This window comes from Somniosus microcephalus, chromosome 2, assembly GCF_052327205.1.
Source record: "Somniosus microcephalus isolate GS21.2 chromosome 2, FLI_Smic_1.0, whole genome shotgun sequence".
Classification (NCBI taxonomy): domain Eukaryota; kingdom Metazoa; phylum Chordata; class Chondrichthyes; order Squaliformes; family Somniosidae; genus Somniosus; species Somniosus microcephalus.
The window spans coordinates 386,383,018-386,406,558 of record NC_140988.1 but is presented as its reverse complement, the minus strand read 5'-3'; the positions used below and the strand labels follow the sequence as shown (position 1 = coordinate 386,406,558).

Sequence of the window (23,541 nt, the reverse complement as noted above, 5' to 3'; positions counted from 1 at the left end):
CATTTTTTGTACGAATGGTGTCATGTGACAATATCAAAAAGGATACAGAAAATGTGCAGCCCTCAGAAATGGACAATGCTGAACATAAAGTTAATGCAGTAAAAGAGGACAAATGGATGATCCCACTGCAGGTAAATGGAGCATTAGTTACCTTGAAACTAGACACTGGGGCAAAAGCAAACTTAATCAGTATGAGTGACATTAACAATATGAAAGAAAAGCCCAAAATACAGAAAAAGTCAGTACTACTGAAGGACTATAATGGACAGAAAATAGATAGCTTAGGAGGAGACTCAAAGTGACAGTCAAAAACAAAGTGCATCATCTCATGTTTTCTGTTGTGGCTGAAAGGCTTGATTCACTACTGGGTGACAAAGCTTGTGAGGACTTAGAACTGGTCAAGAGAGTCTACCGTATAAACTGTGCCATAAGCAGACCAGATGACTCGGTGGATTCTGTAGTGAATAATTTCCAGGATGTGTTCAAAGGATTTGGAGTTCTACCATTCACTTACAAGATCCAGCGAAAGGAGGATGCTCAGCCAGTGGTTCATGCTCCACGAAGAGTTCCAGCACCCCTGCGTGACCAGCTCAAGAATGAACTGGACAGAATGACAACACTAGGAGTCATCAGGAAAGTTGAAGAGCCAACAGACTGGGTTAACTCCATGGTATGTGTAAAGAAAAAGAACAATGATCTAAGAATATGCATGGATCCAAAGGAGTTAAATGCAAACATAAAACATGAACACTACCAGATTCCCAAGGGAGAAGAAATCACCAGTGAAATGTCAGGTGCCAGATTATTTACAAAACTCGATGCCTCACAAGGATTTTGGCAACTAAAACTGGATGAAGAGAGCACCAAATACTGTACCTTCAACACACGATTTGGCAGGTATTGTTTCCTCAGAATGCCTTTCGGGATAATATCTGCATCTGAAATCTTTCATAGAGTGATGGAACACATAATTGAAGGTCTGGAAGGAGTTCGGGTCTATGTTGATGACATCATCATCTGGGGCTCCACACTGAAAGAACACAATGGGGCAGAAATTCGGGTCGGGGGCTTGCCGCGCATGCAAGCCCCCGATCTGCACTTACCCGACGCGCCTGCCGTTCACCTCCAGGGACGCCTGGAATTCCTTTTTGAAACAGAAGAATCCCGGGCAGCATCTGACGTCACGCCGCCCAGGAGCGCAGCCAGCACGAAGCCTGTAGCGCGCTGTGCAACTGAGACACGCCCCTTGAGGCCTCAGTTTAATAAGACACGCCCCCAATGTTCCTCACAAGCTGAAAAGCATTTTTACATGGAGAGCAGCATTTTAAATAGGTTTTTGGTATTTTTATGAAGCTTTTGGTAACTTTTATAAACTTTTACATTATTTTGAAGAATCTGAAGTAGTTTTAAACAGAATTAAAGCAATTTAAAGACTTTTAAAAGCCCTGAAAGAATTTTTTTCATTCCATTTATTTATTTAGCAATGTCGTCGTCATACGTGTCTTCACACTGTTCCCTTTGGGGAACTGTATGAAGTGGTGGAAGGATTTATGGCCGTGATTAACGCTCATTCCGTGACCGTAACCATCTTTGAACCAGCCATTAGGGTGGTTAGTCCTATGGCAGGAGGGTTTTACGGGCTCCCACAAGCTATACGAGGAGGGGGGGCCACCCACACCCACGGACGCAAATATCCCACTGGATGTCAACCCAGAATTTAGAGCCAGAGCTCCGACTCCACTTGCCGGGACTGTCTGGAGCGGGGTTCGAAACCCTACCCCGTCTGGCCCAGCGGCGGGGATCCTACCGCTACGCCAAAGGCCCAATCCGATTAGCAACGTGAAATGGCTGGAATGAGCACAATTCACAGCATTAAAAGAACTCACAATTGAACTGATGATGACCTCAGCAATCTCCTCAACGAGGTGGAGGCGCAGCGCCTGCTCATCATTGGTAATGAGAAGTCAAAGGCGCCGCAAAAAGGACAGATGATAGCTTGGTCTTTCAAGTGGCAGCATAGGGCTCCAGTCACGGGGAGGGAAAAGGCGCAGGAAACGTATGGGTGTCATCTTTTGCGCGGAGTGGGCCTTTTGCGTAGCGGTAAGCATCCCCGCCGCTGGGCCAGAAGGAGTAGGGTTTCGAACCCCGCTCCAGACAGTGTAGGGGGTTTCTCTTGCTCGTTCTGGTCTCCTGCCAGGCTTCGTGCAATAATTACCCTTGAGTGGTTCGACCCACTCCCCCCTACGGTTCTAGACCTTGGACTTAGATGCAGAGAACTGTAGTGCAGAGAAAGGACTCAATAGACCAGGTTGAATAGCACGAAATGGATGCTTTTATTTTTAAACAGTTTGAAGCATTACAAAATACATGTCATAGGCACAGATTAAAGTAACTACAATCATGCACAAATTTATGAACTTGACTCTATGGAAATGGGGAACACACGGCACATCGAAAAAGGGAAAACACATTACGATTACCCTTAACTCCCTCCCCTATAACTAAACTAAGTTTCGACCTGAGGAACTTGGGATCATGCTCACCACTCTCAAAATCGCGAAAAAGGGGGTTCGCAGCCTTTTGGCACCGCTTTCCGTCATCACGTGGATTTGGAAACTTCTGGCGCAGTCGATATTCTCTCTCTCTCTTGAGGCGGCGGGGTAGACACAGCCTCGATGAGCGCTCGTCAAGGTTGAAGATCCACTAGGTCTGTTGTCGATTTTGGTTCATGGAGCAGAACAACAACCCGATGGGATGTTGAGACACGGAAGTGTCAGGCCCGGAATGTCCTTTCTCTCCGGCCTGGATCGTCGGTTTTCCTGAGGGTGTCTTCTCCTTCGGCCTGGGTCGTCGATGATCTCCTGACAACAGTACCCGGGCCACCCTTGTCGTCTTCCCGTCATCACCGAGCCTTGTCTTTTCACCGAAATTGTCCGTCCGAAGCGTCTTTAAAAAGACGAAGCGTCTTCATCGATTCCGAAGCTACCGAGGTAGAAGAGGCGCCGATCTTGGATCTGTGTAACCGTCACCATCCGTCCTTCGTTCGTCCGTTTGTTCCGTAACTTTTGATGGACTTTCAATCCATAGTTATACCCTTTTGGGACAGTCTTATCTCCCGCCAAATCATAGTCCTGTCTTTGTATTAATTTTGGCGGGCAGAAATCTCTGCAGGGGCGCTTTGTCTTGTAACGGGAGCCGGTGATAACTTAACTGGCCTTCCTGGCCGATAATGCCTTTTAATGTCTTTTACATTGTCACCGCGACTCGGTTCGCATATTGATCGGTCTGGAGATTTCCTTGATGGCTGTTAAACGGTTTCTCCTTTGTACATTAAATGGGTATAAGTGTTTTTGCATTGTCCGCCCATATCTTGATGGGCCCCATCCTGTACTTAGAATCCATTGAATATGTATGCTGTTTCCCTGAGTTTCGGTTCCCCGATACTGGCTTTCGCGGGCTTACTGTCTTCAATCCACAAGCCTGTCTGGCTTGCAGTAACAGAAATCAAACGGTCCAGAAAACTGATCACGAGGCCCGGCGGCCATTTTGTATGCTCTTTTATCAAAGGTTTTTCTGTGCAAGCTTACTTTGGTCAATAAACTGTCTTATTTTATCCTGTTTTCTTGCGTGATTATTGCTGAAAATTTTGAATCTTACAACAGTCCCGGCAAGTGGAGTCGGAGCTCCAACTATAAATTCTGGGTGGACATCCAGCGGGATGGGTTGTGGGAGCCCGTAAAACCCTCACGCCATAGGACTAACCACCCTAATGGCTGGTATGAAGATGGTTATGGTCACGGAAGGAGCATTAACGTGGCCAGAAATCCTTCCACCACTTCATACAGTTCCCGAAAGGGAACAGTGTGAGGATACGTACGATGATGACCTCTTGCGCAATGCACCTCCTTGGACCCTCAGTCGCAGATGCGAGGGGGCAAATTGTGCAATTGTTATTTTTTTCATTTTATTGACATGTGAAATGTTGGCCCAGTAATTCTGTTCCAAACGCATGAGTACGGTCGGGGTACTCACGCGTCTGGCCGGAGGAAATGCCGGTTTTCAGCATGCACAGCGCATGCGGGGAAAACTGGCATTTCCTGTCCTCTGAACGAAGGGGTTCAGAGGCAGAACGCGTGCGACTGCACAGGCAGCGTGTGCGCAGTAAAATTCGCTGGTTTCATTCATGCTTTCAGTGAGGTTAAGTCCTTACAACTTACACATGAACAAAGCATGAGTACAGTTGCTCCAGAGGCTGCGGAGGAAGATATATTTTATCATGGAGCTTCTGAAAGGCAATATTTTTGTTTGGGAAAGGGAGGAAAGTTATTTTAAGAAATGCTGAGGTAAGTTTTAAAGTTTATTTTTGTTTTTTAAAATGGGTTTTCAGTACTGTAGGTAGAAGGAGCAATTGTGGCTATGTGAATTGAATTTGCTGTGTTTATTAAATGTGAAAATGACTCCACCATTTTTAAGAAAGAAACTTTTCATCAGTAATATATTCTTTTATCAAGTAATTATGTATGTATGTCTGTATATATTCCTTTGCGTATATGTATGTATATATTCCTTTACTTATGTGTATGAATGTATGTATTTAATTATGACTTTCAGAGAAAGTAACTTATTGGAAAATCATAATTAAATACATACATTCATACACATAAGTAAAGGAATATATACATATACGTAAAGGAATATATATGGACATACATACATAATTACTTAAAAGAATATATTACTGATGAAAAGTTTCTTTCTTAAAAATGTTGGAAATGTTACATTACTCATTTTAGAACAGTCATTTTCACATTTAATAAACACAGCAAATTCAATTCACACAGCCACAATTGCTCCTTCTACCTACAGTACTGAAAACCAGCTTAAAAAAAAAAAATTAAACTTTAAAACTTACCTCATCATTTCTTAAAATAACTTTCCTCCCTTTCCCAAACAAAAATATTGCCTTTCAGAAGCTCCACGATAAAATATATCTTCCTCCGCAGCCTCTGGAGCAACTTTACACATGCTTTTTTCATGTGTAAGTTGTAAGGACTTAACCTCACTGAATCCATGAATGAAATCGACGAAGTTCACTGCGCACGCGCTGCCTGTGCAGTCGCACGCGCTGTGCCTCTGAACCCCTTCATTCAGAGGACAGGAATTGCCGGTTTTCCCCGCATGCGCTGTTCATGCTGAAAACCGGCATTTCCTCCGGCCAGACGCGTGAGTACCCTGACCGTACTCACGCGTTTGGAACGGAATTACTGGGCCAATGAGAGACTGACTAAAGTGCTACAGAGCATATGCCGGAATGGACTGAAGCTCAACAAAGCCAAGTGTCAGTTTGGCATCCAGGAAGTCACTTTACTAGGAGATAACCTATCTGGTAAAGGAATAGAGCCAGATATGGAAAAAGTAAACGCCATACTCAAAATGCCCCGACCCACTGACAAAAAAGGAGTGCTACGCATCATGGGGATGATAAACTTCATTGGAAAGTTCATTCCTAACTTGTCAGCCAAGACAGCCTGTCTGCGAGACCTGCTATATAAAACAAATGAGTTCGCATGGACAGAAAGACATGAACAAGAGTGGATAAACCTCAAAACAGTGCTGACAACCACACCTGTACTCACCTTCTTTGACCCAACAAAAAGAATCAAAGTGTCAACGGATGCATCAAAAGTTGGCCTAGGTGCGGTCTTGCTACAAGCAGAGGGTGAAGTTTGGAAGCTTGTTGCCTATGCCTCCAGGTCTATGACTGATACTGAGTGTCGATACGCCCAGATTGAAAAGGAATGTCTAGGCTTGGTAGTTGGACTACAAAAGTTTCATGGCTACATATATGGACTTCCCAACTTCACAGTTGAGACAGACCACAGCCCTCTGGTTGCCATCATAAAAAAAAACCTGAATGAGATGTCTCCAAGGATTCAACGACTCATGATGAAGCTGCAAAAATATGACTTTGAACTGATCTACACACCAGGCAAATACATCGTGTTAGCAGATGCACTATCCCAAGCACCCACAATGAGTCATGTGAGCTCTACTGAAGAAGACGTGGATGTTCATGTGAATATGGCCACTGCTGCGCTGCCCGTGTCAGACACAAAATCAAAGCAAATAGCAGAAGAAACAGTAAAAGATACAGTATTATAAACAGTAATAGAGAACTATCATCATGGTTGGCCAAAAGGTTCCTGTCTAAAATATTTTCACATAAGGTCAGAATTGAGTGTCGCAAGTGGACTATTACTAAAACAGAACAGAATAGTCATTCCACAGGCTCTACGTCAAGACATGCTCAAAAGGATTCATGAGGGACACCTTGGAATTGAAAAATGCAAAAGGAGAGCAAGAGACATTGTTTATTGGCCTGGCATAAATAAGGACATTGAGAACATGATAGGCAAATGTGAGGCATGTCAGAAACACCAAAACAAACAAGCAAATGAACCAATGATAGTAGCTGACATACCAACAGCACCATCGCAAAAGGTTGGTATGGACCTTTTTCATTTAAATGGTAAAGACTATCTAATAGTGATTGACTACTATTCTAACTATCCTGAGATGGCGCTGCTCTCAGGCACCACAGCAAGCAGTGTCATAATGCATGTGAAATCCATCTTCGCCAGACATGGAATTCCCAGGATTGCCGTTAGCGACAATGGTCCGTGCTTCAACTGTAAGGAGTGGCAACAGTTTGCAGCACATTATGACTTTCATCACATCACATCCAGTCCTTTGTATGCTCAGTCAAATGGTAAGGCAGAGAAAGGTGTTCAAGTTCTCAAGCAGCTACTGAACAAAGCGACAGAAAGCAAGTCTGACCCTTATCTCGCCCTGCTGAGCTACCGAGCCTCAACTTTAGACTGTGGTTCTTCACCTGCTGAACTACTAATGGGTCGCAAGTTGTGCACCACGCTACCCTGCTGTGCAAAAGAACAGCAAAGTGAGGAACTGAGACAGAGGCTTCAACTGTTAAAGCTGAAACAGAAATCATACTATGACAAGTCATCCAAAACTCTAAAACCATTGACAAGGGATGATGTTGTCAGGATTGAGGATCCAGATGCATGGAACAGGAAAGCTACAGTTCTTGAGGAAGTAGGACCAAGGTCATACACTGTTAGAACTGAGGAAGGACAGATTCTCAGGAGGAACCGCCGTTCCCTCCTAAAAACACAAGAGACTATTCAAGAGCAGATTGATGACAATGCCGCAACTGCATCTTGTCATTCACCGCCAGAAGAATCTCATGAAGACACATCAGACTTACTCGTGTTGAGAAGATCCACACGTGAAGTAAAAAAGCCTGATAGACTTAGGCCTAGAAATTGAGTTTTGGCTTAGCCAGGGCTTTAGCGCCGGAAGTTAGTGCCGGCGCTAAGTCCCCCTGCGCGCGCCAAAAATTCAGCAGGGCCGCGCCCAAACGGCTGCCGGCGCTACTGAAGGGTCTTTGCGGCGGTAAATCGGCGCTAGCTGCCGTTTCGCGCCGCAATTCCGGCGCTGCGGCACCCGATGCGGTGCGGCAGGCTCGGGAAGTGCAGGCCTCCTCCTTCCCTTAAGGAGGAGCTGCCTGCATCCGGCCGCGGCCCGCGAAAATCTTTTTAAAAATGAGCCCGGCACCTCGGACAAGTGCCGGGCTTGCTTCTGTTCCGGGGGGGGGGGGGGGAAGTCCGGGGAGGGAGCTGCGGCCAGGCGGCCGGCGGGAAAGCGGCCGGCCGCCGCGGGGCCTTTAATGCGCCGGCGCAAAGACTTGTAAGACTCTGTTGCCAGAGTCTTAGTTGCGGCTGCCACGGGCGAGGCGGCCGCAACTGAATTTCGGTGCTGGGGCCCGTCGGCATGGCAACCGGGATGCTGCGCACACCGATGACGTCATCGGTGCCGGCGCAGCGCTACCGGTCTACCGCGGCGGAAGGGCCCCAGGCAGTTTCGGCGCCGGCGCCAATTGCAGCGCTAGGCCCTCTAGCGCCGCAAAATCGGCGCTAAGGGCACTCAATTTCTAGGCCTTAATCTTTGAGTACAATGTAAAGCTTTGAAAATGTGTTGATGTTTTGAAAATGTTTATGTTTATAGAGCACTAACAAAAGTGTTACTGATATTATCTTTATTGTTTTCTTGAAAGTTGATTGATATTGATTTTGTTAAACCTCAAAGAAAGGGGGATGTAATGATCAATAACATGTCATTCTATAGTGGACACTAGGTGGAGCCGTAGAGCTGTATATAGCTGTATGTATAAGACTACACTACCCAGCTGTATGTATATTAAGACTACATTACCCATGAGGCACTAGGCTACCCACAAGGCAGCAGTCAAGATGGAAGCCTCTACAGATACTGTACCTAGTCCACATGTGCTCAATAAAAGTGTCTAGCAAAAGCTAGCTGTGTTCATAATAAGAATGTCTATTTATTCATGAACATAAGAGGATGTTGACCAATTAGTGGCCTATTAATCACTTAACAATCACCAGTACAGTGATAGAATAAGTCAATTTCAGAGCCAGCCAGGAACACCGACAAAGTAATATTCAACTCATCAACATTCCTTCCTGTTCAGCTAGGACCGCTCGGCTCCAAACATCACCACAGTCTTGATCCAGACACGGATACAAGAGAAAATGCAACACGAGATGTGAGAGTAACTTCCGTAGCCCAGAGAACAGTATTTGACCGAGGAAGACATAAAGGAGCCCTATTAAAACTTAGGTCATAGTTAAGGGAGTTCTACAGGAATCTTTTGCAGTGAAATGGCCATGGCTGCTGGAAGCCAAGCATCGCAATTGTCACTGCCAGACTTTCTCAAGGCAGTACCCTTGGTTGGGTACATTCATTATTGAGCTTCGCTCTGTCATAAGGTCAGAAGTCGGTCCGTTCTCTGAAAATTCAATAATCTCTTGCTCCATTTACAATTACATAGCAGCCAATGGCAGCCTAATTCACGACCAGAACATATCAGTGCCAGGCAATCCACCATCTCCAACAAGAACCATTTCCCTCCAACCCTCTACGGCAACACAAGCGCCTGGCAGTGGTCAGCATCATGGAAGTGACCATCGACCAGAAGATTAAAGGCAGCTGCCGTATTAACCCTACAAGTGAAGGGCTGAGACTCGGATCTCCACGATAAGTGTTTGTCTTCCTGAGGTCACAAGGTTCAGGTCACAATTCAGTAATGTGATGGAATAATCACCACTTGTCTTAAATGGTTACACCCACAACAACACCAATAAAGCTCGGTGTGATCCAGGACAAACCATTCCACCTGATTCTAAGTGCATAATGAACACCCCGTCCACCATCAGTGCACTAATGCTGCAATATGCATAATTCACTGCAAATCACAAAGATAAATTTACAGCACCACTCCGACCAACACTCTCTACCACTGATAAGGATAAGAGCAGCGGCGTTGTGAGATACCCGCTGCTCCAATGTCCCCTGCAAGTCACTGGCCATCCTGACCTGCACACATATCAAGGTCCCTTCACCATTGGTGAAAATTCTGCGATTGCCTTCTTCGCACAATCCTGGTAATATCATCACCACAAGGATTACAGCGGTTGGAAAAGGCCCACCAGGACCTACCTGAGGCATCTAGAGACGAACTGTTCGAGTGATAAACAGTGGACAATTTTCGGTATGGAGTGTAATGTATGTACCTTTAAGAGAGGAACTATCTTTTACAGCCCCTGTATACTGCAGTACCAGTAGTGACCACACCTGTATATAAAACCGTGTAGTAATTTGTACAGTTAGTTCCAGCATACCCTCTGTTCAGTAAACACCTGTTATTACCGTTCTCCTGTAGTCCATGTGTTATTTATACGCGGGCACTACAGTGGCGACGAGCAGGTTCGAACTCACCTGCAGTACTGCATCACCTCACGGGGATCCATCCCTGAAAAGAAGCTTCTTGAGGTCGAAGCCAGAGCAACGGGCGTCGACCGCGGGCAACCGCCCAGTGATCCATCGGAGTTCAGAGAATCGCAGGGGAGGCTGTGGAGAGCTGGGCTTGGTTCTCCAGTCAAGGTGTTCCAGCAAATCGGGCTGGTAGCAGGTAGTGCGCTGACCCTCCCCAGACTGCGACGGGCTAGAGCTCGATCGAGCGGCTCTGCAAGGTTGTCCGAGCAGCGTCGTCGGGAAGCAAAAGAGAGAGAGGGTGGAGCGCACAGGGCGCGGCCGGTGCGCAAGAGCCGTGCAGCGTTAAAGAAAATAAAAAATGGGGAAGGAAAAGAGACGTGCAGTGGACAGCATCGAAGAACAATAAAACTAAGAAAATTAATTAACAAAAGAGAGACGCGCAGAAAGCCGCGAGGCGCCGCCATTTGCCACGAGGACCGCCGAGAGTGGCGTTGGCAGCAGCGCAAGGGAAGCACGCAAAATCCACAGGGCGCCGCCATTACTATTTAGAACGCTAGGAGCAGCGTTGGCAGCAGCGGGGGAAGAAGGATAAGCGCGGGAGGCGCCATTTTAATCCATTGGGGAAGAAGGAAAAGCGCGGGAGGCGCCATTTTAAACCACCCAAGATGCCGAAGAGTGGCAGCATCACTGCTTTCGACAACGAAATAGAAGACTGGACCACGTATGTGGAAAGAATTGAAGTGTACTGCAAGGAAAATGAGGTGGCCGATGAAAAGAAGGCGTCGGTATTATTGAATTTGATGGGCGCGAGAACGTATGGCCTATTGCGGAATTTAATTACCCCAGCTAAACCAATGGAGAAAAGCTTTGAAGAGATTGTCAATATCTTACAGGAACATCTAAACCCTACACTGCTGCTGATAGCAGAAAGATTCAAGTTCCATAAAAGAAAACAGCACAAAGACGAAAGTAATGCTGACTATCTTATGGAACTACGCAAGTTATCGAAACACTGCCAGTTCGGAGCAGGACTGGCAGATACCTTGAGGGATAAGTTTGTCTGCAGGCTCCAGAGTGAAGGAACCCAGAAACGACTACTTTCGGAAAAGGACCTTACGCTAGAAAAGGCTTTCAGCGTTGCAGTATCCTACGAAGCAGCAGCACGGGGAGCTGCAGAAATACAACAGAAACCGCAAGAATATAGCACCAATGAAATGGCATATGTAGCAGAAAAGTGCTATCGCTGCGGCAGAACAACCCATGACCAGAAGGATTGCTGGTTTAAGGACAAAGTATGCAGGCAATGTGGAAAAGTGGGACACGTAGCACGAGTCTGCAGGTCGGGAAAGAAAACCAACACTAAAAGAACTACTAAGGAAAAGTACAAGAAAGTACAAAAGATGACGGACAGTAGCTCAGAAGATCAGAAGAGTGATAATGAATCCGGGAGCAGGAGACTAAGTTGTCTAAAGTTACACAACGTGATCGCAAAGGAGGATCACCAAACCATTTGAGTCACCCTCATGATAGCAGGGTCCCAAGTAAAGATGGAATTGGACACAGGATCAGCCCTAACAGTCATGAATCAACGAGACTGTGAGCGGCTATTCTCACACATACCCTTGAAGGACACGTCCATTGTCTTGAAGACATATACGGGGCAAAAAGCCTACCCCAGAGGAAAAATAAGGGTGCCCGTTAAATACAACGGCAAGGAAACACAGAAACTGTATCTATATATACTACAAGATGGAAGATGGGACGTGAATGGATCCGGAAAATACAATTGGATTGGCATTCCATTCAGGCGCTAACTGTGGCTGACAAAAAGGATGACGACGTCACACCTGGACGACTGTCAAAAATTCTAACTGACGCGAAAGAGGTGTTCCAGCAAGGACTTGGGACTCTAAAAGGCGTAACGGCAACGATAAAAATTGAAGATAACGCAAACCCAACATATTATGGAGCGACATGTTAGACGTGTTTAAAATTATGGGCGAATGGGACATGGTCAATAGACACAGGCTGTTCTCAGCCGCTGAGCTGGCATGCACCGAGGAGCCAATTAATTTAATTTTCAGAGTTTGCCAGGCCCACAATGAATTGGATCCGGTATCAAACATTTAATAGAAAGAGTGGATGAAAAATAGACATTTCAGCTCTGTGTATGAAGGTTAACTGGTCAGCGATGCTGAACTTTCACTTGTTTACCGCACACATTTGTTGATTCAGTTCCAGTAAGTGAAAGCTAGAGCCTGATACTCATGGGTATCAACAACCTTATCAAGGCCGAGATTGTTACTATGGTGTGGAGATGCCGGTGTTGGACTGGGGTGGACAAATGTAAGAAGTCACGCAACACCAGGTTATAGTCCAACAGTTTTATTTGAAATCACAAGCTTTCAGAGCGCTGCTCCTTCATCAGGTGAAGTGGAGAGATGCCTATAGACACAGATTATATAGTCAGAGAATAATGCCAGATGATTACAGGTAATCTTTCGAACTGCCATTTATCACACCTCGGCAGAGAGATAATCACAGCAATCAAAGGTGTGAATGGTGTCCAAACAGGTCAGTCAGGAAAACATCGGACCTGGGAGCAGCGAGGCCGAGTATAAAACTGGCAGTGAGGTAAGGCCCGACCAGATCGGACCTGGGAGCAGCGAGGCCGAGTATAAAACTGGCAGTGAGGTAAGGCTTACCAACTCAGCAGCGGGGGAGAGAGATAAAAAGTAATCAGAGTGTGATGTCACCAGGGAGCAGGTAAGTGATTGGTTGGTGAGTATTTCTCTTTTTTTTAAACTTTAACTCTGTGGTTTATAGTTGCTAAGGTCTTTCTGGTGTAGCGGGGACTGTTGGTAAACCATACAAGTGCCCTAGAGTATATCTTTAATTGGTGGTATTGAATTAATTTAAATTAATTAAAGGGTAAGTCATGTCAGGACAGCCCAGCCCCGTGTTATGCTCCTCTTGCTCTATGTGGGAATTCAGCGATGCTGCCGGTGTCCCTGACGACCATATATGCCAGAAATGTATCCAGCTGCAGCTACTAGTAGACCGCATTGCGGCGCTGGAGCTGCGGATGGATGAGTTTTGGAGCATTCGCGATGCTAAGAGGGTCGTGGATAACACGTTTTAGTGAGTTGGTCACACCGCAGGTAAGGGCTGCACAGGCAGAAGGGAAATGGGTGACCATCAGGCAGAGCAGTAGAGGCAGGCAGGTAGTGCAGGGGACCCCTGTGGCCATCCCCCTCTCAAACAGGTATACTGATCTGCTCCGACGATGCCACCTTCCACACCAGTGCTTCAGACATGTCTTCCTTTTTCCGCAACCGAGGATTCCCCTCTACCGTGGTTGACACTGCCCTCGACCGTGTCAGTTCTATCTCCCGCACCTCTGCCCTCACCCCTGCCCCTCCCTCCCGGAACCACGATAGGGTTCCCCTTGTCCTCACCTTTCACCCCACCAGCCTCCACATTCAACGGATCATCCTCCGGCATTTCCGCTACCTCCAAAGTGATCCCACCACCAAACGTATCTTCCCCTCCCCTCCCCTTTCAGCATTCCGCAGGGACCGCTCTCTCCGAGACACCCTAGTCCACTCCTCTATCACCCCAAACAGCCCTTCCCCTTCGCCTGGCACCTTCCCGTGCAAGCGGAGGAGATGTAACACCTGCCCCTATACCTCCCCCCTCCCCACTGTCCAGGGCCCCAAACACCCCTTCCAGGTGAAACAGCGATTTACTTGTACTTCTCGCAATCTAGTATACTGTATTCGCTGCTCACGATGCGGTCTCCTCTACATTGGGGAGACCAAACGCAGATTGGGTGACCGCTTTGCGGAACACCTCCGTTCAGTCCGTAAGGGTGACCCCGAGCTTCCGGTCGCCTGTCATTTCAATTCACCGCTCCATTCCCACTCGGACCTCACCGTCCTTGGCCTCTTGTACTGTTCCACGGAAGCTCAACGTAAACTCGAGGAACAGCACCTCATCTTCCGATTAGGCAGTCTGCAGCCTTCCGGTCTCAATATCGAGTTCAACAATTTCAGATCATAACCTCGGCCCCTATTTCATTTTCACTTATATTTTTCCACTCCTTTCCTTTCCCCCCCCCCTTTCCTTTTGTTTCTCTCTCACACCTGGCAGCTATCTTTTGCCCTGCCAGCACACTTTACACCTAATCACAGCCTATTACCATCTCGTCTAGCTTCTAATCTCTTTTACTTCTTTTGGTTCTTTTATTCTTTTGTCCGATCGCAGCCCTGCCTTCGATCTAGTTCCTTTTCTCTCCAGTTTTGAAGAAGGGTCAAACCCGAAACGTCAACTCAAATTTCTCTCCACGGATGTTGCCTGACTTACGGAGTTTTTCCAGCATTTTCTGTTGTTATTTCGGATTTCCAACATCTGCAGTATTTTGCTATCATACTGATTTGGATACTGTTGAGGGGGATGACTTACCAGAGGAAGGCCGCAGCAGCCAACTTCCTGGCACCAGGGGTGCTTCTGCTGCTCAGGAAGGGAGGAAAAAGAGTGGGAGAGCAATAGTGGTAGGGGATTAGCGTCATAGAGTTATACAGCACAGAAAGAGGCCCTTTGGCCCATCGCGTCCGCGTCGGCCATCAAACCCTGTCTAATCTAATCCCATTTTCCAGCATTTGGTCCGTAGCCTTGTATGCTATGGCATTTCAAGTGCTCATCCAAATGCTTCTTGAATGTTGTGAGGGTTCCTGCCTCTACCACCCTTTCAGGCAGTGAGTTCCAGATTCCAACCACCCTCTGGGTGAAAACGTTTCTCCTCAAATCCCCTCTAAACCTTCTGCCCCTTACCTTGAATCTATGCCCCCTTGTTATTGACCCCTCTACTAAGGGGAAAAGTTCCTTTCTATCTACCCTATCTATGCCCCTCATAATTTTGTATACCTCACTCAGGCCCCCCCTCAGCCTTCTCTGCTCCAAGGAAAACAACTCCAGCCTGTCCAGTCTTTCTTCATAGCTGAAGCGCTCCAGCCCAGGTAACATCCTGGTAAATCTCCTCCGCACCCTCTCCAAAGCAATCACATCCTTCCTATAGTGTGGCGACCAGAACTGCACACAATATTCCAGCTGTGGCCTAACCAGCGTTTTGTACAGCTCCATCATAACCTCCCTGCTCTTATATTCTATGCCTCGGCTAACGAAGGCAAGTATCCCATATGCCTTTTTAACCACCTTAGCCACCTGTTCTGCCTTCAAGGATCTACGTACATGCACACCAAGGTCCCTCTGATCCTCTGTCTTTCCTAGGGTCTTACCATTCATTGTGTATTCCCTTGCCTTGTTAGTCCATCCAAAATGCATCACCTCACACTTTTCAGGGTTAAATTCCATTTGCCACTGTTCCGCCCATCTGACCAACCCATCTATATCATCCTGCAGACTGAGGCTTCCCGCCTCGCTATTTACCACCCCACCAATTTTTGTAAGGGGAACAGATAGGCGTTTCTGTGGCCGTAGACGTGACTCCAGGATGGTTTGCTGCCTCCCTGGTGCCAGGGTCAAGGATGTCACTGAACGGCTGCAGGGCATTCTGAAGGGGAGGGTGAAGAGTCAGAGGTCGTGGTTCACATTGGAACCAATGACATGGGTAGGAAGAGGGATGAGGTCCTGCAGCAAGAATTTAGGGAGCTAGGTAGCAGATTAAAGAGCAGGACCTCAAAGGTTGTAATCTCCGGATTACTCCCGGTGCCACGTGCTAGCGAGTATAGGAATAGAAGGATAGAGCAGATGAATGCGTAGCTAAAGAGTTGGTGCAGGAGGGAGGGCTTTAGTTTCCTCGATCACTGGGCCTGCTTCTGGGGAAGGTGGGACTTGTACAAGTCGGACGGGTTGCACCTGAACCAGAACGGGACAAATATCCTTGCGGGGAGGTTTGCTGGCACTGTTCGGGGGGGGTTTAAACTAACTTGGCAGGGGGATGGGATACAGAGTGGAGCTATAATAGGGGGTGATGTACAGCCAAATATAGAGGAAAAAACAAGTCAGACTGGAAGGCAGAGCAAATATGTAACGGCACAAGGGAGTAAGGCAAGGCTGAATGGCATTTATTTTAATGCAAGGAGTCTTACGAATAAGGTGGATGAACTGAAGTTGTTGCTGAACACATGGGAGTATGATATTGTTGCTATCACGGAGACATGTTTGAGGGAGGGGCAAGAATGGCAGCTCAATATTCCGGGGTATAGAATCTTCAGGTGAGACAGAGGGGGGGGGGGCGTAAAAGAGGAGGGGGTGTCGCAATATTAATTAAGGAGTCAATTACTGCTGTGAGGAGGGATGATATATTAACAGGTTCCTCTAATGAGGCCATATGGGTTGAACTTAAAAACAAAAAGGGGGCTAGCACTTTGCTGGGAGCGTACTATAGGCCCCCAAAGAGTTAGGGGGAGATAGAGGAACAGATATGTAGGCAAATCTCAGAAATGTGCAAATAATAGGGTAATAATAGTGGGGGATTTCAACTTCCCCAATATTAACTGGGATAGTCAGAGTGTGAAAGGCTTAGAGGGTGCTGTATTCTTAAAGTGCATCCAGGAGAGCTTTTTGAGCCAGCATGTGGAAAGCCCTACAAGAGAGGGGGCGGTACTGGACCTAATTCTAGGGAATGTGGCCGGGCAAGTGGTAGAAGTGTTAGTAGGTGAGCACTTTGGTGACAGTGACCATAATTCGGTGAGATTTAAGGTAGTCATGGAAAAGGACAGAGATGGACTGGAAATAAAGGTTCTAAATTGGGGGAAGGCCGATTTTAATATGATAAGGCAGGATCTGGCCAAAGTCGACTGGGATCAGCTACTTGTAGGAAAATCCACATCGGAGCAATGGGAGTCTTTCAGAAAGGAAATTGAGAGAGTACAATGGCAACATGTTCCCGTAAAGGTCAAGGGTGGGACCAACAAGCCCAGGGAGCCTTGGATGTCAAGGGATATACGAGAATGGATTAGGAAAAAAAGGGGGGCTTTGGCAGATACAAGGGTCTAAAGACAGAGGAAGCCCTAGAGGAGTATAAAAAGTGCAGGGGGATACTTAAAAAGGAAATTAGGAGAGCGAGGAGGGGCCATGAAATAACACTGGCGAGCAAAAAAAAGGAAAATCCTGAGGTGTTTTATAAGTACATTAAGGGCAAGAGGATAACTAGGGAAAGAGTAGGGCCCATTAGGGACCAAAGTGGCAATCTATGTGTGGAGCCAGAAGATGTAGGTGGGGCTCTAAATGAATTTTTTGCATCTGTGTTCACTATGGAGAAGGACGATGTGGACATAGTAATCGGGCAGGGGGACTGTGATATACTTGAACATATTAGCATCGAGAGGGAGGAGGTACTAGCGGTTTTAGCAGGCTTAAAAGTGGATAAATCCCCAGGCCTGGACGAGATGTATCCCAGGCTACTATGTGAGGCAAAGTAGGAGATTGCAGGGGCTCTGACACAAATTTTCAGAACCTCTCTGGCCACAGGGGATGTGCCAGAGGACTGGAGAACAGCTAACGCAGTACCATTATTCAAGAAGGGTAGTAGGGATAAACCAGTGAATTACAGGCCAGTGAGCCTAACATCAGTGGTTGGGAGATTATTGGAAAAAATTCTGAGGGACAGAATTAGTCTCCACTTGGAGAGGCAAGGATTAATTAGGGATAGTCAGCATGGCTTTGTCAAGGGAAGATCATGTCTGACCAATTTGATTGAATTTTTTGAGGGGGTGACTAGGTTTGTGGATGAGGGTAGTGCAGTGGATGTGGTTTACATGGATTTCAGTAAGGCTTTTGATAAAGTCCCGCATAGGAGACTGGTCAGGAAGGTACGAGCCCATGGGATCCAGGGTGCCTTGGCACATTCTATCCAAAACTGGCTTAGTGGCAGAAGGCAGAGGGTGATGGTGGAAGGTTGTTTTTGTGACTAGAAGCCTGTGTCCAGTGGGGTACCGCAGGGATCGGTGCTGGGTCCCTTGCTGTTTGTGGTCTACATTAATGATTTGGATGTGAATGTAAAAGGTATGATCAGTAAGTTCGCAGATGACACGAAAATTGGTGGGTTGGTAAATAGCGAGGAGGGAAGCCTCAGGCTACAGGACGATATAGATGGGTTGGTCAGATGGGCGGAACAGTGGCAAATGGAAGTTAACCCTGAAAAGTGTCAGGTGATGCATTTTGGATGGACTAACAAGGCAAGGGAACACACAATGAATGGTAAGACCCAAGGAAAGACAGAGGATCAGAGGGACCTTGGTGTGCATGTACATAGATCCCTGAAGGCAGCAGAACAGGTGGATAAGGTTGTTAAAAAGGCATATGGGATACTTGCCTTCATTAGCCGAGGCATAGAATATAAGAGCAGGGAGGTTATGATGGAGCTGTACAAAATGCTGGTAAGGCCACAGCTGGAGTACTGTGTGCAGTTCTGGTTGCCACACTATAGGAAGGATGTGATTGCTTTGGAGAGGGTGCAGAGGAGATTTACCAGGATGTTACCTGGGCTGGAGCGCTTCAGCTATGAAGAAAGGCTGGACAGGCTGGAGTCGTTTTCCTTGGAGCAGAGAAGGCTGAGGGGGGGCCTGATTGAGGTGTACAAAATTATGAGGGGCATAGATAGGGTAGATAGAAAGGAACTTTTCCCCTTAGTAGAGGGGTCAATAACAAGGGGGCATCGATTCAAGGTAAGGGGCAGGAGGTTTAGAGGGGATTTGAGGAAAAACTTTTTCACCCAGAGGGTGGTTGGAATCTGGAACTCACTGCCTGAAAGGGTTGTAGAGGCAGGAACTCTCACAACATTCAAGAAGCATTTGGATGAGCACTTGAAATGCCATAGCATACAAGGCTACGGACTAAGTGCTGGAAAATGGGATTAGATTAGACAGGGCTTGATGGCCGGCGCGGACACGATGGGCCGAAGGGCCTCTTTCTCTGCTGTATAACTCTATGACTCTATGACATTACATCAAAGAACAATGAGGTGGGGTCACAAGGGGTAAAATGTTGCAGATGCTGGGGTCTGTATGAAAAACAAAAAACAGACAAAAAACATTTTCTTTGCTGGAAATCACAGCAGGTCCGGCCGCATCTGTGTAGAGAGATCAAGCCAACGATGACTCGAGTCTGGGTGACCCTACGTCAGGTGGGGTTACATGTAGTGTGACATGAATCCAAGATCCCGGTTGAGGCCATCCTCATGAGTGCGGAACTTGGCTATCAGTTTCTGCTCTATGATTTTGCGTTGTCATGTGTCTCAAAGGCAGCCTTGGAGAATGCTTACCCAAAGTTTGGATGCTGAATGTTCTTGACTGCTGAAGTGTTCCCCGACTGGGAGGGAACACTCCTGCCTGGCGATTGTTGCGCGGTGTCTGTTCATCCGTTGTCGCAGTGTCTGCATGGTCTCGCCGATGTACCATGCTCCGGGGCATCCTTTCCTGCAACGTATGAGGTAGACAACATTGGCCGAGTCACATGAATATGTACCATGTACCTGGTGGTTGGTGTCCTCACGTGTGATGGTGATATCTGTGTTGATGATCTGGCATGTCTTGCAGAGGTTGCTGTGGCAGGATTGTGTGGTGTCGTGGTCACTGTTCTCCTGAAAGCTGGGTAATTTGCTGCGAACGATGGTCTGTTTGAGGTTAGGCGGCTGTTTGAAGGTGAGTAGTGGAGGCGTGGGGATGGCCTTAGCGAGGTGTTCGTCATCATCGATGACATGTTGAAGGCTGCGAAGAACATGGCGTAGTTTCTCCGCTCCGGGTTCTCTGTTGGTTGTGTCCCGTGTTTGTCTTCTGAGGAGGTCTATGCGATTTTTCGCTGTGGCCCGTCGGAACTGCCGATCGACGAGTCGAGCGTCATATCCCGTTCTTACGAGTGCTTCTTTCAGCGTCTGTAGATGTCCATCGCGTTCCTCCTCGTCTGAGCAGATCCTGTGTATTCGCAGGGCTTGTCCATAGGGGATGGCTTCTTTAACGTGGTTAGGGTGGAAGCTGGAGAAGTGGAGCATCGTGAGGTTGTCCGTGGGCTTGCGGTAGAGTGAAGTGCTGGGGTGTCCGTCTTTGATGGAGACTCGTGTGTCCAAGAATGAAACCGATTCTGAGGAGTAGTCCATGGTGAGTTTGATGGTGGGATGGAACTTGTTGATGTTATCCTGTAGTCTTTTCAGTGATTCTTCGCCGTGGGTCCATAGGAAGAAAATGTCGTCGATGGGCAGCACGGTGGCATAGTGGTTAGCACTGTTGCCTCACAGCGCCAGGGACCCGGGTTCGAATCCAGCCTCGGGTGACTGTCTGTGTGGAGTTTGCACATTCTCCCCGTGTTTGCGTGGGTTTACTCCGGGTGCTCCGGTTTCCTCCCACAGTCCAAAGATGTGCGGGTTAGGTTGATTGGCTATGATAAATTGACCCTTAGTGTTAGGGGGATTAAATACGTGGGGTTACGGGGATAGGGTGGGATATGTGTTGGTGTAGGGGTTACGGGGATCGGGTGGGATATGTGTCGGTGCAGGCTCGATGGGCCGAAATGGCCTCTATCTGCACTGTGTGGTTTCTGTGATTTCTGTGATGTATCTGGTGTATAGCGTTGGTTGGAGGTCCTGTGCAGCGAAGAAGTCTTGCTCGAACTTGTGCATGAAGATGTTGGCGTATTGGGGTGCGAATTTGGTCCCCATGGCTGTTCCGTGTGTTTCGGTAAAGAACTGGCTGTCGAAGGTGAAGACATTGTGGTCAAGGATGAAGCGGATGAGTTGTAGGATGGCGTCTGGAGATTGGCTGTTGTTGGTGTTGAGTACTGAGGCTGTCGCAGCGATGCCGTCATCGTGGGGGACACTGGTGTAGAGTGCCGAGACGTCCATCGTGGCGAGGAGTGCTCCTGGTTCAACTGGTCCGTGGGTGCTGAGTTTCTGTAAGAAGTCTGCAGTGTCACGACAGAAGCTGGGGGTTCCCTGTACGATGGGTTTCAGGATGCCCTCGACGTATCCAGAGAGGTTCTCACACAGGGTTCCATTGCCTGATACGATAGGACGTCCAGGTGTGTTGGCTTTGTGTATCTTTGGGAGGCAGTAGAAGTCTCCCACGCGGGGATTATGTGGGATCAGAGTGCGTAGGATGCTTTGAAGGTCTGGATCGAAGGTCTTGATCAGTCTGTTGAGTTGGCGGGTGTGTTCTTTGGTCGGATCTGCGGGTAACTGTCTGTAGTGTTCCTGGTTGTCCAGTTGTCGGTATGCTTCTTTGCAATAGTCCATTCTGTTCTGTATGATGATGGCTCCTCCTTTGTCTACTGGTTTGATGACGATATTGCGGTTGGTCTTGAGAGCGTGGATGGCGTTGCGTTGTGCTCGGGTGACATTCTGGACTGTCTTGTGAGTGCGGCTGATGAATCTGGTGTTGATGTATCTCCTGACAGCTTGTGCATATATGTCAAGCTGAGGGCAGCGACCCTCCGGAGGGGTCCAATTTGACTCTTTCTTCTTCGGTTGCTGCACTGCGGATCCCTCTGTCTGCTGGTCCGGATCATTGATTGTCTCATTGGGTTCGCTGCTGACATCTTGGGATTCGTGGAAGAATTCCCAGAGCCTCATTCTCCTGATGAATTCCTCTGTGTCTGCCGCGAGACCGATGGGGTCCATTTTGGTGGTGGGGCAGAAATTGAGCCCTCGGCTGAGAACTTCAATTTCGTCTGGTTGAAGGGTGTGGTCGGACAGGTTGACGATGGACTTCCCTGTGGTTTCAACTGTGGTACCGGGGAACACTTCAGCAGTCAAGGACATTCAGCCTCCGATCTTCGGGTAAGCATGCTCCAAGGCGGCCTTCGAGACACACGACAACGCAAAATCGTCGAGCAGAAACTGATAGCCAAGTTCCGCACCCATGAGGACGGCCTCAACCGGGATCTTGGGTTCATGTCACGCTACATGTAACCCCACCTGACGTAGGGTCATCCAGACTCGAGTCGTCATTGGCTTGTTCTCTCCACACAGATGCGGCCGGACCTGCTGTGATTTCCAGCAAAAAAAATGTTTTTTGTCTGTTTTTTGTTTTTCATACAGACCTCAGCATCTGCAACATTTAACTCCTTGTGACCCCACCTCATTGTTCTTTGATGTAATGTTTTCCTGACTGACCTGTTTGGACACCATTTACACCTTTGATTGCTGTGATTATCTCTCTGCCGAGGTGTGATAAATGGCAGTTAGAAAGATTACCTGTAAACATCTGACATTATTCTCTGACTATATAAGCTGTGTTTTTATGCATCTCTCCACTTCACCTGAGGAAGGAGCAGCGCTCTGAAAGCTTGTGATTTCAAATAAAACTGTTGGACTATAACCTGCTGTTGTGTGACTTCTTACATGTGATTGTTACTCATTAACTGGAGATTAGTTCCCGGAATATTAACACCATTGTTCTATGGTTATTAAATGACCAACATTGGAAAATAACCTGTACAGGTGACGGGAATTGTAGAAATCTAGGTTATCCAGATCAGATTAACATTATAAACGGTTTAACACCGAGATCATTAGAGCTGCAATCCGAATGTAGTTCAATCCCGCAGAGTTAGAATCGGGACAAAGAAACAGCTAAAGATCGAGAGATATATGATTCTATAGAATTGTGCTGTGTTAACACGAAGAGCTCACTGTGCCCTTTCCTCTTGTGTTCGATTCCAATAAACTAATAGCGATGCTTGTTCCTTGCTATCTGTGCCCTTTCACAATCCGATAATAAACTTTTTTTTGGTGAGCAATATAATCAAATTGAGGTCACATATATGAATCGGGATACAGAAATCTGTTTCCCTTCGGGGTCTGCTGAACCCAGATGGAAGAGATGGGGGAATGTAAACATTTTTACCCAACAAATTATAAATAACTTGGGTAAAAGATCAGTACTTCATCAGAACAATTCAAACAAAATGAGACCATGTGTGATTCAGATCGAGCCCTGCACCAGTGAACAGGGCGGGGAGGGATTGTATTGAGCAGGCTGAAGGTCGGGTTTATGACTGAGCTGTATAACTGATCAAATTTACTCAGGGTGTGTTCAGTAAGCTGTATAATCCACAATGCTGACTTAACCCAGAATCTGTGGACCAGAATAAGGGACCGCAGCACAAGGTAAGGACCCGGAATATACTGAGCACAATTATAGTGTTTTATTGTAGCAGAACTGACCCAGTTCCATTTACTGGTGGAGAAGTTCAATCATAGTGAAAAGTTGAAGTATCAATATTGGATCAGTTAAGAAATAATTGTTTTATTTTTAGAAATTGCAGCAGTGTCATTTAAAAGAATAAGGCCTAGAAATTCAGTATAGCCACTTTTGGGGCGGTAAAGTCGGGCGGCCGCTAAAGTTTGCGCCCGGCGCAAAGTCGCGCCCCCTTCGCCGATATTCAGTCGCATCGCCCCAAGAGGTTGCTGCTGCGCTAAAACAGGCGATGCACCACTATCTTTAGGCGCTAGGCCGGCGGTGCTGAGCGATACCCCCGAGGCCGGGCGCAGCGCAGGTGCGGTGACTTCTTGATTGATGGCAGACACGCTGGTGCCGGTCAGCTCTTAAAGGGGGAGAGTGGATTTGTTTGCCTGCCACGCCCTGGACAGTGCAGCCCTCAAGCCAGAAGTACCTGTCCTAGTGTTGGGCCAAAGCAGAAAGCTCTCTA

The 23,541-nt window shown here is 47.3% G+C and overlaps 1 protein-coding gene across 1 annotated transcript in view; it reads right to left on the bottom strand.

Moving 5' to 3' along the window:
• LOC147123848 (uncharacterized) overlaps positions 1 to 21,649 on the bottom strand; it is a 73,742-nt gene extending 52,093 nt beyond the window's left edge. The window contains exon 1 of the mRNA XM_085967480.1: positions 21,069 to 21,649. Within this exon, the coding sequence (XP_085823606.1) occupies positions 21,069 to 21,649 (581 nt within the window). The remainder of the gene's footprint in view (positions 1 to 21,068) is intronic.
• Between the last annotated feature and the right edge of the window lie 1,892 nt (positions 21,650 to 23,541).